We start from the raw sequence: 16,794 nt of genomic DNA, 5'->3' as shown, positions 1-16,794 counted from the left end.
ACCTGGCAATGTAATAAAAAATTCCAAATATCCCAAAAGTTTCTGAGATGAGGTAAGAGAGACATAGCATGCATCTACACTGTATAATGAATGCAGCTTGACACCACTTTAATTGCCATGGCTTAATGCGGTGGCACAGCGGGTTAAACCACTAAGTTGCAGAACTTGCTGACTGGAAGGTTGGTGGTTTGAATCCGCAGGACGGGGTGAGCTCCCATTGCTAGCCCCAGCTTCTGCCAACCTAGCAGTTTGAAAACATGCAAATGCGAGTAGATCAATAGGTACCGCTTTGGTGGGAAGATAGCGGCGCTCCATGCAGTCATGCCGGCCAAATAACCTTGGAGACATCTGTGGACAGTGCAGGCTCTTCGGCTTAGAAATGGAGATGAGCGCCAACCCCCTGAGTCAGACTCAACTCGACTTAATGTCAAGGGGAAACTTTTACCTTTACTTAATGCTATGGAATCAAGGGAGTTAAAATGGTGTCAGACTGTATTGCTGAAGGAACCCTTAATTCAGCTATCATTGCAGTGTGAGGATGGTTTTGAATGTTAAATGTATTAAACAGTGACAGCCCTTGAGAGACCTATGCATGCTCTCCAGAATTTAATGATGAAGATTAGGACATATGTGGCCAGGCAACCTCTGTTTATGGTCAAGATGAAAAAAATTATCAATGGGAAAAACAGACATCCATCTCATAAGCTCTGAGGACATTTCAGAGAATTGTAAATATTTATTTTTGTGTTGTCGAAGGCTTTCATGGCTGGGATCACAGGGTTGTTGTATGTCTTTCGGGCTGTGTGGCCATGTTCCAGAAGCAGAGGCGGTCCAACCATAAGGCGAAATAGGCATTTGCCTGTGGCGCCATTGTCCCGGGGGCACCATCGTCCTGGGAGGAGGGCACCACTCTCCACCTCCTTCTCTTTCGGGCCTTCCAGCGGCCGCGCTGGGCCTTCCGGCCAGCGCAGACCCACCTTCGCACCACGCAAGCCCACCTTTGGGGCCTTCAGAGATTGTGAGGTCTGTAGGAACTTGGAAGCTAGGTATGCGGGGTTTATATATCTGTAGAAGGTCCAGGGTGGGAGAAAGAACTTTTCTTTGAAGCAGGTGTGAATGTTGTAATTAATCACCTTGATTAGCATTTAATGGCCCTGTGGCTTCAAGGCCTGGCTTCTTCTTGCCTGGGAGAATCTTTTTTTGGGAGGAGTTAGCTGTCCCTGATTGTTTACTGTCTGGATTTCTTCTGTTTTCAGAGTGTTGTTCTTTATTTATTGTCCTGATTTTAGAGTTTTTTTTTAATACTGAGGGCTATTTGGGTTATCTAAGTCCACACTGCCCTATATCCCTGTTCAATGTTTAGTGCTAAATTTGCAAATATAGTAATTCCTACATAACATTACCATGTATTGAACTGCTTTTTCTATTGATTTGTTGTAAAACATGATGTTTTGGTGCTTAATTTTTAAAATCATAATGAAATTTGATGTTTTATAGGCTTTTCCTTTATACTTCCTTATTATCCAACATTTTTGCTTATCCAATGCTTTTATTTTTCAGTGATTGGTTTGGGGGGGCGCCAAAATTCTGTTCGCCTACACTTGAAAAATACCTAGGGCCGGCTCTGTCCAGAAGTATTCTCTCCTGACGTTTCGCCCACATCTATGGCTTTTTAATTTACAAGTTTGTATAAAACAGTATATCTAGCTAAGGAATTGCAAGCAACAGTGTTCAAAATTATCTCTATCATATCCATTTGATGTAGTGGCTTCAGCACTGAACTCTGGAGACTAGTGTTTGAATCTTCATGTGGCCATGGAAATCTACTGCGTAAGGCACCCTCTCTCTCAGCCTCAGAAGAAAGCAAAGGTTCTGCTTATCTCTGGATGGGCCCACCTGGTTTTTTTAAAAATAGCACATCTGTTCCCCTCCAACTTCTCTGTCACCTTTAGTCAAATAATGACTAGCATTCTTTTAATGAAGGGCGCCCAAACATCGGCCTGCAGCATAGATGTGGCCCTCCAAGGCATAGGAATTGTTTTTTCAAACTATAGTCTGCCACCCACCCACCCACACACATTTGGGGGCACTGTGAACTGGCCCTTTATTTAAAAAGTTTGAGGACTGTTGCTTTACTGACATTATGCTATAGTAATAATATAAATAGCATAATGGAGGTATTAGTTATATTTTTTTCCCCAAAACAACAAAAGCATTTAAAAAAACAAAAATAACAGTATAGCATTTTAGCTCACAACAAGTGGAAAGCAATAGTGAGGCTGTAAAGAATTCTTGAGCTTAAGGAAACGAGATACAGAGTTCAATCTTAATAAGTTTCAGAAAGGTTTATTAAAGGATATGAACTGCATTTCTTGACAGAAAAGGATTGGGTCTGAGTTTTCTCTCTAATTCCATTACTTTAAAAGGAAACATCTCTAAAGACTACATTTTCCCATTCACACACAATTGGGTAGAGACACAGACTGAAAAGAACAGAATGAATAAATGAATGAATACCATGAGGAATTTCTTCTTGGATCTTAAGACAAAGGAACATACATCCTGAAGAAACTCTGTCTATGCCAACAATTAGGATAGGAAGAGAAAGGATAGTGGGTGAGAGAGAACAGACACATCAACAGACATTCAGGAATGAGTGGGACTCTATCAGCCTAACTTAATTTTATCTATCTGCTCCTCACTGAGGACTACAGACTTTTGGTTGAATTCCAAAAGTATTATGATCACAATAACAGAAGAAGTGTAGCAGTTGTGTATTGCACAGTGACACCTAGTCATTGATATGTCCTGCAACTCATTGCTGTTATGCATGGGGATTTCATAGTACTGGCATAATATATATATCTGTGTGTGGATATTTATACTGTGCTAATTCTTTGGCATAGGAATTACTCATAAAATACTTTTTAATATCCTAATATTAACCCTTGTGTGGGAGTATATCCCACTAAACTTTTAATATTATATATGATGTGGTGGTGAAAGCATCCTATTAGAAACAAGGAGGTCCCAGTTCTAGCTCAAGTAAACCATGAGACATGTTAGGTGATCTTGGATAAGTCTCAGCTTGACTTTTCTCAAAACATTGTTATAGTACGGCATAGAATCATGTAATTATAGAATAGTAGTGCTGGAAGAGACCACATGGGCAACCTAGTCCAATTCCCTGCCATGCAGGAAAAACACAATCCAAGTATCCCTGACAGATGGCCATCCAGCCTCTGTTTAAAAGTTTCCAAGGAAGGAGCTTTCACCACACTCTGAGGCAGAGAGCACGTGTGGTCGGAAAGTTCTTCCTAATGTTCAGGTGGAATCTCTTTTCCTGTAATTTGAATCCATTGGTCCTAGTCCTAGTTTCAAGGGCAGCAGAAAACATGTCTGCTCCCTCTTCCTTATGACACCCTTTCACATATTTATACATGGCTGTCATGTCTCCTCTCAACCTTCTCTTCTGCAAGCTAACCAGACCCAACTCTTTAAGATGCTCCTCATAGGGCATGGTGTCCAGACCTTTGATCATTTTAGTCACCCTCCTCTGGACACCTTCCAGCTTGTCCATATCTCTTTTGAATTGTGGTGCCCAGAATTGGGCACGGTATTCCAGGTGAGGTCTAACCAAAACGGAATACAAAGACACTATACTCCTCTTGATGCAACCCAAAATCCCATTAGTTTTTTTAGGTGCTGCATCACACTGCTGGCTCATGTTCAACTGGTTGTCCATGAAAACTCCAAGATCTTTTTCACATAGACTCTTGTCGAGCCAGGCATCACCCATCCTGTATTTTTGCAATTCATTTTTTTTTGCCTAAGTGTAAGTGTAAGCGTAGAATCTTACATTTGTCCTTCTTGAAATACATTTTATTAGTTTTGGCCAGCTCTCTAATCTATTATGGTCATTTTGAATTCTGATCCTGTTTTCTGGTGCCCTGTCCTCTGGAGTATTAGCTACCCCTTCTCATTTGGTGTTATCTGAAAACTTGATAAGCATGCCCTCTAAACCTTCATCCAAGTCATTAATAAAGATGTTGAATAGTACTGAACCCAGGATCGAACTCTGCAGCACCCCACTAGTCACTTCTTTTCAGGATGAATAGGAACCATTGGTGAACACCGTTTGGGTTTGGTTGCTTAACCAATCACAGATCCACCTAATAGTAGCACTGCCTAGCCCACATTTGACTAGTTTGTTTGGAAAAAGGTCAAGCCTTACCGAAATCAAAATATGCTCCATCCACAGCATTCCCTGAATTTACTAAGATTGTAACTTAATTGAAGAAAAAGAGATGAGATTAGTCTGGCATGACTTGTTTTTGAGAAATGCATGTTGACTTTTAGTAATCACCGCATTCCTTTCTAAGTGATTGCAGACCAGCTTCTTAATTATCTGCTCCAGAATCGTTCCTAGTATTGATATTAGGCTGACTGGACGGGCATGCCATGAAAATCCACCTTGAGTTTATTTAAGGAAAGGCAGAATTAAATTTAAATGAATAAAGTTTATGAGACTTACTCTTGAGCAGATATGTGTCAAATAAATTCCAGAAGAGTTACTGTTGTTCCACAAACAACCGATACTACTGTAGCACCTTAAAATAACAATATTTGTTTTATGATACAGAAGTTTTGATTACTTTGTAATACTTTTGGTTAGTTGTGCATCAAGGAAAGTACTGTATATAGTAAAACCTAGGGTTTTTTTTCTATTTGGTGGTGATTCTGCTAACTGAGTTTTCTACCTCTCAACTATCATCTCTGAAGGAACACTAACATTATCTTCAATTCTATTGAATTTGGTGCTCCAGTCTAATGCACTTATGGCTCTGTTAATGCAACCTCAGAAAAACAGATGTTTGGGCCAGAATAGCTTCAGGCACTCTTGAAATGTTCTTTTAAACAGGTCTCCACCACTGATGAATTTTAACAAATACTAGTTGTCAGAGAAATTGCTCCTAATATCATATGTATTTCTAACCTTTAGGGTGCATGGGTTGTTGCTGAAAGTGGAAAACTGGGACAATCTGCATGGTTGTATAGGGATCTGTACTTATAGTACGAGAAAGAAATCCCCTACTCTTTCAGAACAAAAGAATGTGGAGGTAGAAATGACCTCAAATTTTCCAAAATATGCTTTTCTTTAAGAGTTGCTGCTGACAACATTTTGCTGAAATACAGTTCAAATTAGTGCCACACTAAAAATATCCATATGTCTGAAAGGGCATTGTACTTTGTATATATCTGAGCTTGAGTAAGATGTATGCATGCTGTACTTCATACATATCTCATCAAATTATTGAAAATCTGGAAACTATGCAGTGATAATATGCTTGGGAAGCTGGGTTTGTTTAGCCTTGAAAAAAGATGTCTAAGAAGTAGCATGATAACCATCTTCAGATGTCAAAGGGATGTAACATAGAAAATGGAGTCAGCTTGTTTTGTCTTGCTCCACAGACAAGAACACAAACTAATGGGTTTAAATAAAACGAAAATAAATTCCACCTAAACATTAGGAAGAATATTACTGTACGAAGCATAGTAAGCTCTTCTCTAGAAATCTTTAAACAAAACTGAACACTTATTTAAATAAATGGGAGGAAAATAATTAAGAAATTAACAGCAAATGCAGTGTATGGCAGTAGTATACACTGGTGTTGCCTACGAAAAGTGTGGGGGGAAAAACAAATATATTTATATAGATAATATCTATAAATACTTGATAATTGAAATTTCAAAATGTCTACTGCAATGGTTTCCAGAAAACTTTAGAAATGTACTCTACAGTATTTGGTATTTGCCTGAGTGCTTTTATGCACTGTATGTATGGATAAATGTGAAGCATCCAAAACCTGGATGCATTGCTACCAAGTCCATTATGGACGAATTTTGTTAATCATATAATCTAGATATTATCACACACCAGGAAGCATAACTTTCTTTATTCACACCTTGATGTTGCTTCATCTGGACCACTTTCTTTACTACAGACGTGTTGATCTGGGTTGTCCACAAAGTTTATACTTAGGTGGCTTCAGCCAGCCATTGACAAACTTTCCAACTGTCCTGATTTGGCAAGAATAGTCCTGATTAATCCTCGGTCCTCCCACTTTTTCAACTTCTTTTAAAAATTTCTCTGTTTCTTTCTCTTCCTGATTTCAATTGGAGCAAACTGTATCTCCCCAAGATGGGAGTCATCATTTGTCACTAGTTTGCTGAATTCAACACTTTTGCTGACAAACCCTATTTGTCTCATTATACAATCTGTCTTAACATACAGTCATTCTAACTGTGCTGCCTCTTTAGTGCATCTGCTGCCATCCTATTTTCTCTAGACAGACAGTGTGAATCATGACACATTTGTCAATCTAAGTTACAGTTTTTATAGCCATAGAATCATAGAATCATAGAATAGTAGAGTTGGAAGAGACCTCAAGGGCCATCTAGTCCAACCCCCTGCTAAGAAGCAGGAAATCGCATTCAAAGCACCCCCGACAGATGGCCATCCAGCCTCTGCTTAAAAGCCTCCAAAGAAGGAGCCTCCACCACGGCCCCGGGGAGAGAGTTCCACTGCCGAACAGCCCTCACAGTGAGGAAGTTCTTCCTGATGTTCAGGTGGAATCTCCTTTCCTGTAGTTTGAAGCCATTGTTCCGTGTCCTAGTCTGCAGGGCAGCAGAAAATAAGCTTGCTCCCTCCTCCCTATGACTTCCCCTCACATATTTGTACATGGCTATCATGTCTCCTCTCAGCCTTCTCTTCTGCAGGCTAAACATGCCCAGCTCTTTAAGCCTCTCCTCATAGGGCTTGTTCTCCAGACCCTTAATCATTTTAGTTGCCCTCCTCTGGACGCTTTCCAGCTTGTCAGCATCTCCCTTCATCTGCGGTGCCCAAAACTGGACACAGTATTCCAGGTGTGGTCTGACCAAGGCAGAATAGAGGGGGAGCATGACTTCCCTGGATCTAGACGTTATTCCCCTATTGATGCAGGCCAAAATCCCATTGGCTTTTTTAGCTGCCGCATCACATTGTAGGCTCATGTTTAACTTGTTGTCCACGAGGACTCCAAGATCTTTTTCGCACACACTGCTGTCAAGCCAGGCGTCCCCCATTCTGTATCTTTGATTTCCATTTTTTCTGCCGAAGTGAAGTATCTTGCATTTGTCCCTGTTGAACTTCATTTTGTTAGTTTCGGCCCATCTCTCTAGTCTGTCAAGATCGTTTTGAATTCTGCTCCTGTCTTCTGGAGTGTTAGCTATCCCTCCGAGTTTGGTGTCATCTGCAAACTTGATGATCGTGCCTTCTAACCCTTCGTCTAAGTCGTTAATAAAGATGTTGAACAGAACCGGGCCCAGGACGGAGCCCTGCGGCACTCCACTTGTCACTTCTTTCCATGATGAAGACGACGCATTGGTGAGCACCCTTTGGGTTCGTTCACTTAGCCAATTACAGATCCACCTAACCGTAGTTTTGTCTAGCCCACATTTTACTAGTTTGTTTGCCAGAAGGTCGTGGGGGACTTTGTCGAAGGCCTTACTGAAATCTAGATATGCTACATCCACGGCATTCCCTGTATCGACCCAACTCGTAACTCTATCGAAAAAAGAGATCAGATTAGTAAAAGAGATCAGATTAGCCATAGCATAACTAAGGAAGCTCTAATCCAGAAGTCCTTTATTTCTTCTACACAAAAGACAAAGAAACCAATAAAACCATCTATTCCAGTCCATTCATATTCATAAAAGAAAAATGTTTTAACAGAACAGATGCTTCATGTTGTACAATATGTTTATGTTGCCAAAACAAACAATTAAAATTAGTTCTGAAATGCAATGTTGAGCTTCCAACTGAAGTCCTCTTCTCTCATGGTTGGGCTTGAGGACTAAAATGTTTTTCTATTTGCAATAACAATTTTAATGTCATCAAGAAAAACACTAAGTTTAACCATGCTGCATCAAGAGCTTTACATCTACATCCATGCTCCATAATGCCGGAAAATTGCATACACTAAAGGGCAATTGAGGCAATATGCAAGATGTATGTAGATATTCCGTGTGTATATATTTATATATATATATTTATATATTTATATGTATATATTTATTTATATATCCTATTACATTTCATCTCCACCACTACCTCAGAGATGCACGTCTGAGTGCTGAATCCTAATCTTATCATTGTCAGTTTATTGGGAAAGACACATTAAGTCTTATCAGTTTCAATTTCACTCCATCAGTTTCTTTCATGCCTTCTGCCCTTCTTCTAGTTTGTGGAACTCTGAGGAATGAAGGCACATTTGCTATATAATAACTTCAGTGCACACAAAATGTTCCTTGAGCAATTTTCTCTTCAGATTAACATGGAAAATCTGCAAATGATATGGCCTCAAGTATGCATTTGTAGTATCAGAGACTGGCTTTTTCTTAAAACAGCTTGTTGTGACAAAAGTCTTCTTTAAGCAAACAATCCATCCACAGCAGCCCACATTTTCCACTTTCTTTTGGCAATTGAAATATATGTTTTGACATAGTGTTGTGCTACCAATCTGTTTATCGGTTCCTGATTAAGTCAAAATGATTGGCATTTTCCACTAGTTTTTAAAGATTTTTTCAATCTGTTGACCTGGCTGAGTTTGACACTGTTGTACTCCCCGTCCCAGAGCTTTGATCTGTTTAATATATGCCATAGCCAATTTACCTGAAATGTTACAACAATCCTACCTGGCTAAGATAATTAAAAAGAGACCGCTATCAGTGATGGAACAAAAAGACTCGTCTTAGAATCTTTCACTTCTATGCTAAACATTTACATAAAAATACTATGTAGACCAAGAATCACTGCATTCCATAATGTACGGTATTATATAAATTCAGAAGATTTTTTAAATATTCTTTGACTCATCAATAGGATGGATAATGTACCACACAGACTGGAGTACTGGAGCCTAACTGTAGATTTGACCACGTAAGTGCGGAAACATTCTCTAGGGACATGCAGCATTTCATTTCCACTCTGGCAGTTAAGGCTGATCCTATGAATTCATACTTAGTAGTAAATCCCATTGATCAAGAGGGCTTACTTTCTAGTGGGCGTTAGGATTGCAACCCAATTGCAGGTAAGCCCATGCTTATGTTAAATTTCCAAATTAAATTAAGTATGGCAGAAAGTTGGTGTAGAAATTCAATAAATAAATGAAATAAATGCTATAGTATTGATTGCAACCATATCCATGCCTGGTTGTGAATTTTTTAGGGAAAAATATGCATTGCAACTTCTGGCTGGTTCAGATGAGTGTTTTAATGTATATTTAACTAAGGAGTAAAATAAGTTGCAGCTTCTGAGAAAGCACTCCTTCATAAAATCTATATGTGTGTGTATCAGTGTGGAGACATCTAAGATATCTTGTACTTCTGCATTATTTATTCATTTATTTGTTTATTTATAGTATTTATATTCCGCCCTTCTCACCCCGAAGGGGACTCAGGGCAGATCACAATGTACATATACATGACAATAGGTACCACTCTAGTGGGAAGGTAACGGCGCTCCATGTAGTAATGCCGGCCACATGACCTTGGAGGTGTCTATGGACAATGCCGGCTCTTCGGCTTAGAAATTGAGATGAGTACCAAACCCCAGAGTCAGACATGATTGGATTTAATGTCAGGGAGAAACCTTTACCTAACTGATTTCAAGGGGAATGCCAGCAACAAAGCTATGAGGGGAAATTTAGGTCTAAGTAAGCTGGCTAATTGTACATAACCATTTACATAGAGGTCCAAGAGCCAGAGATGCTCCCCGTATGTGAAGGGTATGAAAAAACAAAGTTACATGCTAGGGATGACTTGGAAAAAAATTGAAAATGCTATTAACTGCATTTTTGTACAAATTTATAGTGCACCCACATTTGGATTATTCCCCTGTTGTGGCTATCAAACTCTATCATAAATCAGGAAGGATGGAAAAAAGGTAATGATCAATGGGCTAAAGCGCATTCTCGGTGACAAAATGCTAAGTGTTCAGAACTCAAAGAAAGATCAATATCATGAAATTAAGAAAGAGGAAGGAAAGGGGTGGGAGATATTTATCATGTTCTTCTATAAGAGTAAATATCAGATCACCTAATTAAAATTGAAAGCAAAATCAGCACAGAAAATATACCACCCTACTCTATACAGTGCCTAATGAATTTATTACGTTACCTGCTACTAGATGTGATGATGGGCACAACACGAAAACTACAAATTAGAGATATTTATAAAAGACACTTCTGTCAAAAGGAATTGCAGGTTCAGGCTTTCAAATTCAGGTTGTATTTCCGGAGGCATCTCTGGAGCTATACCTGGTTAAAACAACATGCTGAACTGGATGGACCTTTAGATTCATCCACCAAAGCTGTTTGTTCTGATGCCCACTGGAAATAATTCTGATTCATACCATTAACTTGAAGACCTCTAATAGTAATTTCATATTTTCTTTCATGGCTGGAATCTTACCTTTGTATGTTGAGAAATGCTCAGATTGTCAAGATTCTGTATTCTGCCCTTAGTATCAAATTTTGCATTTTAAGTTATTTTGGATTCAACTTATTGGGGACTTCTTATATTTTTGATTATGTATTTAGATTAAATTCCTACCTTCATAAACAACAGGAAGTAGGTGTCAGATTTTTCTAAAACATCCATTACTTATACAAATTCCAATATATCCTGTAAATACATTTACTGATAGTCAACACTAACTTACACTAACCTAAATGAGCACAAAATGCAATTAGAAGCTGTAGAGACTTGATGTGGCAGAGGATGGAATCCCCCTTTGAATCCCACCGCTGCCACCAATTTATGTGGAGACTTGATGTGGCAGAGGATGGAATCCCTCTTTGAATCCCACCGCTGCCACCAATTAATGTAAGGAGCTGAGGTGGCGGAGGATGGAATCCCCTTTTGAATCCCACACACGCACACACAGATACCACCACTTAATAAAGATGTTTTATGAGAGATGATGTTAATTAATGATTTATTTGATTATCTTCTTCGCTGCCACCAAGAGACGTCAGGCAGATGGTACTGGCTCTTATAAGCTTTCTCTATATGTTTTACTTCAGGTGTTGATGTTACTTAATTTAATCTAAGAGTATGACAGAGGCTTGATTTGAATAAAATCAAAACAAGTTTATTGCAGGTACAGAGCTTGATGGTTTCAGATAACTTGGTAAAGGCACTTCGCTTAATGGTTACAAACAGTTATAAGGTGGTTAAACTTTCAAAATACTTCTTTCTCTGGATTACACTAAACCCTGATCCTACTGGATCCCCTGGGATTAATGTTCCCTAATCCACAGACTCTATAACTGACCCTAGACAAATCACCTAACTTGCCTAGTCTGGTCTAACCTAAATCTGACTCAAATCTCTCTATTTAAGCCAGCCTGATTCTCCACACAAGAATCAGATCCTTCTCTATGACTAGAGAATCCCCAACTGCTTTTGGGTTTTAAAATATTCCCCCTTTTTCTTTCCAGGCGGCGGTTGGCTCCGCCCCTGTTGCTATGGTAACCTGCTCTAGCATTCTAAGATGGCTACCTTCCCCCATACATAATGTCAATTCAAATACTCACCATTTTAACTTAGCCAAACCTGGCTGTTTACACAAAATCAAATACACATATCATCTATAAACAAAATATAATTATACACTTCTTCACAGAAGCATGACTTCCAGGATTGCAATTACGATTCAGCTTGTTTGTTTATTCTGTAATGTGCACAATCTGGAAATCCACAGCAGGGTTCCTAATTCATTTGGGAGAATTAGCGAGAGTCTGCTTCACAGCTTCCAATTACAGTTTTTACAGGGATATTTTGTGTCTTGATAACAAGTTAGTTCAGTGACTTTCACTTTGTCATCATCATCCTGCTTTATGTTTTTTTAAATAAAATCCATGACAATACATAAAATGGTCTGTCTCCATCAAGGTACTCTATCAGATGAGCTGCAGGTCTCCAAACAAGTAAACCAGAGACATGCCACTTGAATGCCCTTTTAAACATCACTGTTTGTGTTCCATTTGGATATACTACCACCTTGTGAATGTTACAAACATTTTAACATAACATTTGTAATAGCAATCATCATCATCATCATCATCATCATCATCATCCACCCCCCTGCTCAATGTGGGGTACAACAGGGTTAAAGCAGAGCTATAAAACCCAACACTATTAAAATAAATACAAGACCACAACAATAAAATGTAAGTTAAAATTTAAGTTAAGATTGACTGGGTATTTTATTTATTGTGTCAGAAGCGAACCGAGGGCGCAAGTTGTAATGTATTTGAAAACACAAAGAAAGTTTAAAAAAACTTGGCATTATACTAAATGTCCTTTGACTAGTAGCTGGCCACTTGGAGTGCCTCTGGTGTTGCTGTAAGAAAGTCCTCCATTGTGCATGTGGCAGGGCTCAGACTGCATTGTAATAGGTGATCTGTGGGATTGACTGGGTAGGCCTGTTTGTAAAGAGTTAGATCTTTAGTTGCATCTTGAATTCTGACAGCTCATTTAACTGTCACATCTCTTCCAACAGGTCATTCCCCAGTCTTTGGGAAGCTGATGAAAAGGTCCTCTGGATGACGGTTGGGTTCATGCTGGTTGGAGTAAGCATCTCCCAGAGGATCTTAGAGTTCAGGATGGATTATATGAGAGAAGATGATCCTGTAGGTAACCTGGATCCAAACCATATAGAGCAGGGGTCCCCAAACTTTTTAAGCAGAGGGCCAGTCCACAATCCTTCAGACTGTTGAGGGGCCGAATTATCATTTGAAAAAAAATACAAACAAATTCCTATGCATACTGCACATGTCTTATTTGTAGTGCAACAACAACAACAAGAAAAAAACAATACAATATTTAAAAATGAAAACAATTTTAACCAACATAAACCTATTAGGATTTCAATGGAAAATGTGGGCCTGTTACTGGCCAATGAGATAGTCAAGTTAATTAGGATTGTTGTTGTTGTTGTTGTTGTTGTTGTTGTGTGCCTTCAAGTCATGTCAGACTTTGGCCGAGCCTAAGTCTAAAATTAATTATTTATTTATTGCATTTATTTACTACATTTATATCCCACCCGTCTCACCCCGAAGGGGACTTAGAGCAGCTGTATGTACATACAATATATTATATTATTAGCATAACACAATATTAGCATTATATATTACTATATTGAATTATACCACTATACTATTATATAATATGTAATATATAACATATAATTAATATTATTATATGGTATTACTATTAGTATTATATTGTATAACATAAGATTATTATCAATATTATATGTATATACAATATATTATATTATAAAACTGAGGGCGGGGGCCAGGTAAATGACCTTGGAGGGCCGCATCCGGCCCCCGGGCCTTAGTTTGGGGACCCCTGATATAGAGCTTTAAAGGTCAAAACCAACCTTTGCCCAGAAAGAAATTTGTAATCAGTGGAATGACGTTAGCATAGGTGTAATATGCTCATTCCTAGATGCTCCAGTAATCAATCTGGCTGCCATATTTTGAACTAGCTGAAATTTTTGAACTTGGTGCAGAGGTAATCCAATGTAAAGTGCATTGCAAAAGTCAAACCTTGAAGTTCCCAGCTCATTTTAGGTCCTCCAAATATAAGAATGGGTGCAGCTGTTGTATCATCTGAAGCTGGTAATAAGCACTCCTGACCATCGCATCTACCTGGGCTGACATTTGGAGAGATTGATTGTAAAATATTGTTGTTTGCGGATGATTAGTGGAAAAAACCCCACTTATTTTAATACCAACAGAAAAGGTCAAAGTGATTACTATTCCCATTTTGATAACAAGGTGTTACCTATTCATTTAGGTACTGTAATTCAGATGGTAATTTTCAATACATAATTATGTTTATTAGTTATACCTTAATGGGGGTAAATCAAAGAACCACAGTAACCGAAAAAGAACTGTGACCTTTAAAAGCATTGGTGCATGCAACTGTATGTTTTATTTATTGTATTTATATGGAAGAAAGTTGCATTTGATTAAGTTGATGAAACAGCAAAATTATTTAACCAAAATGCAACTCCTAAGGCACTGGGGAATTGTGGCAGTAGTAGAGTGCATGTTGGTGACATATGAAATATGCTGATGTAATTGCATGCATGTCAAGACACTATATTGTACTGCTCTTTATGCTATAATTTTACAACTAGCAAAGTAAAGAAGAGAGATGGGAACAATATGTACAGAATTGGAAAGCATTAGACATCAAATTCCAGGCCACTTTATGCCCAGACCTTCTCTTACTTTATCTTAAACCTTTCTTCCAATATGGGTATGGCTTAAAAATAGCTGTCATTATTTAATTTTTTAAAAAAAACACAAATAAATCTTTGTGAAAAAACATAAATAATGAAAGTTCAAAATTCTTCATTTTTTTTTAAAAAGCATAGCATTCCCTTCTCATAACCTAGGTAGGTTCATAAGGAGATAAGGTCTTTCAGATAGTCTGGGCTAAGCCATATGTGACTATACAGCATTTTAATTCTGCCCAGAAGCAGACCAATTGCCAGTGAGGCTGTTTTAGTAAGAGAGGTTTGGTTTTTTTTTTTGGAGATACTAAAATCCTACTTGTGTAATGAAAATTTCTTCTGTTCCATTTAATGGGGAAGAGAGAGGGGAAAGAATCACTGCCCCATTTTCTTCTACTCCTCCCATTTAATTATAATAGAATATGGGACATAGCATAATTCTGCATTCAGTCACAGTACTTCAACACCTGCATATACAGGCATACTTCAGTTAACAGAGAAGTTCCTTTTTATGAAGCCTTTTTACCCACCTAGCTCTTCCTTGCTGTCTTTCTTGCTGGAAGCTTTCTTCACAGCATAGAAACTGGGAGGTGGGCTAAGAACTGGAGAAATACAGACTTTCAGATGCAGTATATATTGTTTATATCTATATTGAACAATATAATAAAGGGCCTCATCAGAAAGGGTAGGCAAAGCATCCCACTTCACCTGGTCTCTGTGACAAAAGAAGAGAAGCAGTGGAGTGAATCCATCGGCCCATGCGCAACTCCCTCGTGGCAACGCTTTTCCCACCACATGGAGAGGCTTTATTGGAGTCAGCACAACACAGGAATCCTCCCATGTTCTGGAAGTCACACAACGTTGTGTGATGGCTGGAGTGGGGCTCCGTCCTGAAGATGGTGTGGAAGCATCCTAGGACGCTGATTTTAGTAAGTAAGATGAGGTCCAAAGTTTGAATGGGAAAAGAATGGCGTGCTCCTCAATCAATCCTACTCTAGTTGTGACTGTCTGCCTACAACAGGCAAAGTAGCAGCAGCTGCTTCAAATCTCTTTCTAAGCATGTGTAAACACCAAAACAGACATATCAGCCTGCTTCATCAGCTCCCACAGTATGGTTTTTTAAATGCCTAGTGTTTCTTGTCAGCTTATGCAAAGCTTATGTGACGTAGTTGTATTATTTCATGCATTTATGATGTTAGTTTTCAAATAAACACTTGATTGAAACATGTTGAACTATTCTTCTATTTGTGTGCCATATGAATCTACCACTATTCTTCCCCTTTATTTATTCTTCTGGCACCAAAATTCCTGTTGAAGAAGGAATGTCCAGGAGCATATTTTCTTCTTTAATGGACGTAGAGCTGTATATGCATAACAGGATGCCTATAATTCAGGTGAGAGGACTCACCATATATGGCTTTATTTCGTTGGTTTCATGTAATGCACTGACAGAATGCAGAAGATGGGAATTATGGAGAAAAGGACCTTTTGCCTCAAACAGATTGCCAGCTGAACACATTTAGACAAAAAGCGGATGGAGATGATATATTATGGCATTATGGAAATAATGTGAAGGCGTGGAGAGAATGTGGGAATATCACATTCTACTCAAGCTGCTGCAACCTGGCAGGAAAGGATAAAGTACTGCTTCCTAAACAAGGGAAGCGGGTGACCATACTGCAACTGTTTCAGATGTCTACTCTGTGTCTTGTCTAAAGCACATATGTAAAATTGCATATGCAGTTTAACTTTACACAACCACATCTTGAATGCATGGATGTTACTGAGCATTTCCTTTTAGCACATATGTAGGAGGCTAAGTAATATCAGAACTACAACCCCCTTTCCCTATGTTGAGCCCTGAGCCCAACACATGGCCACCGGCAGAGCAATTAGACTGTTCTTTACAAATGCTTGTTGTATGCCCAGGGACCTTCAAATGGCTGACTATTGCTTGTTATCCTCTCTGAAAAATGTCTTTGTCTCACACAGGTTGTATTTTAATAAATGTGTCCAGTCTACACATTGTTCTCTACTGACCATGATGATGAAAGCCCAGCACATGAGCAGCAGCAAGTGACCAGCTGTTCCTCTGTCAGGTTGCCAAATTAGCTGTTTTAGACAGGTCCCTTTACTCTTGCAAGCTCCAATACATTCATTCATTCATGCAAAGGGGTATTTTAATGATGTTTGCATGCGATACATGCAAAACTTACTGTTATGCCTTTTAAATAAATTAGTGCTGGTCCTATAGAATAACTAATTTGGTTTCTTTATCATTACGCCTGTAGCTAAAGTTAGTTTTTTATCTGTGCTGTAAGCTGTCTTTAGTCTCATGTTAAGAGAAAGGTTCATTATTAAATAAGTCGGAATATACAAATACACTTGTGAGCAATGCATGGTAATACCAGTCAGGTAGTCCATAGACTGGTGATGGT

At 38.7% G+C, this 16,794-nt stretch overlaps 1 protein-coding gene across 1 annotated transcript in view; it reads left to right on the top strand.

Moving 5' to 3' along the window:
* The window catches only part of lepr (leptin receptor), a 112,413-nt gene extending 99,574 nt beyond the window's left edge, over positions 1-12,839 (top strand). The window contains exon 19 of the mRNA XM_062978218.1: positions 12,608-12,839. Coding sequence (XP_062834288.1) covers positions 12,608-12,634 — 27 coding nt within the window. The 3' untranslated portion in view covers positions 12,635-12,839. The remainder of the gene's footprint in view (positions 1-12,607) is intronic.
* The last annotated feature ends 3,955 nt before the right edge of the window (positions 12,840-16,794 follow it).

This window comes from Anolis carolinensis, chromosome 4 (assembly GCF_035594765.1).
Source record: "Anolis carolinensis isolate JA03-04 chromosome 4, rAnoCar3.1.pri, whole genome shotgun sequence".
Taxonomy (NCBI): Eukaryota; Metazoa; Chordata; class Lepidosauria; order Squamata; family Dactyloidae; genus Anolis; species Anolis carolinensis.
The sequence above is the reverse complement of the archived record's forward strand: the minus strand, read 5'-3'. Positions and strand labels throughout refer to the sequence as shown.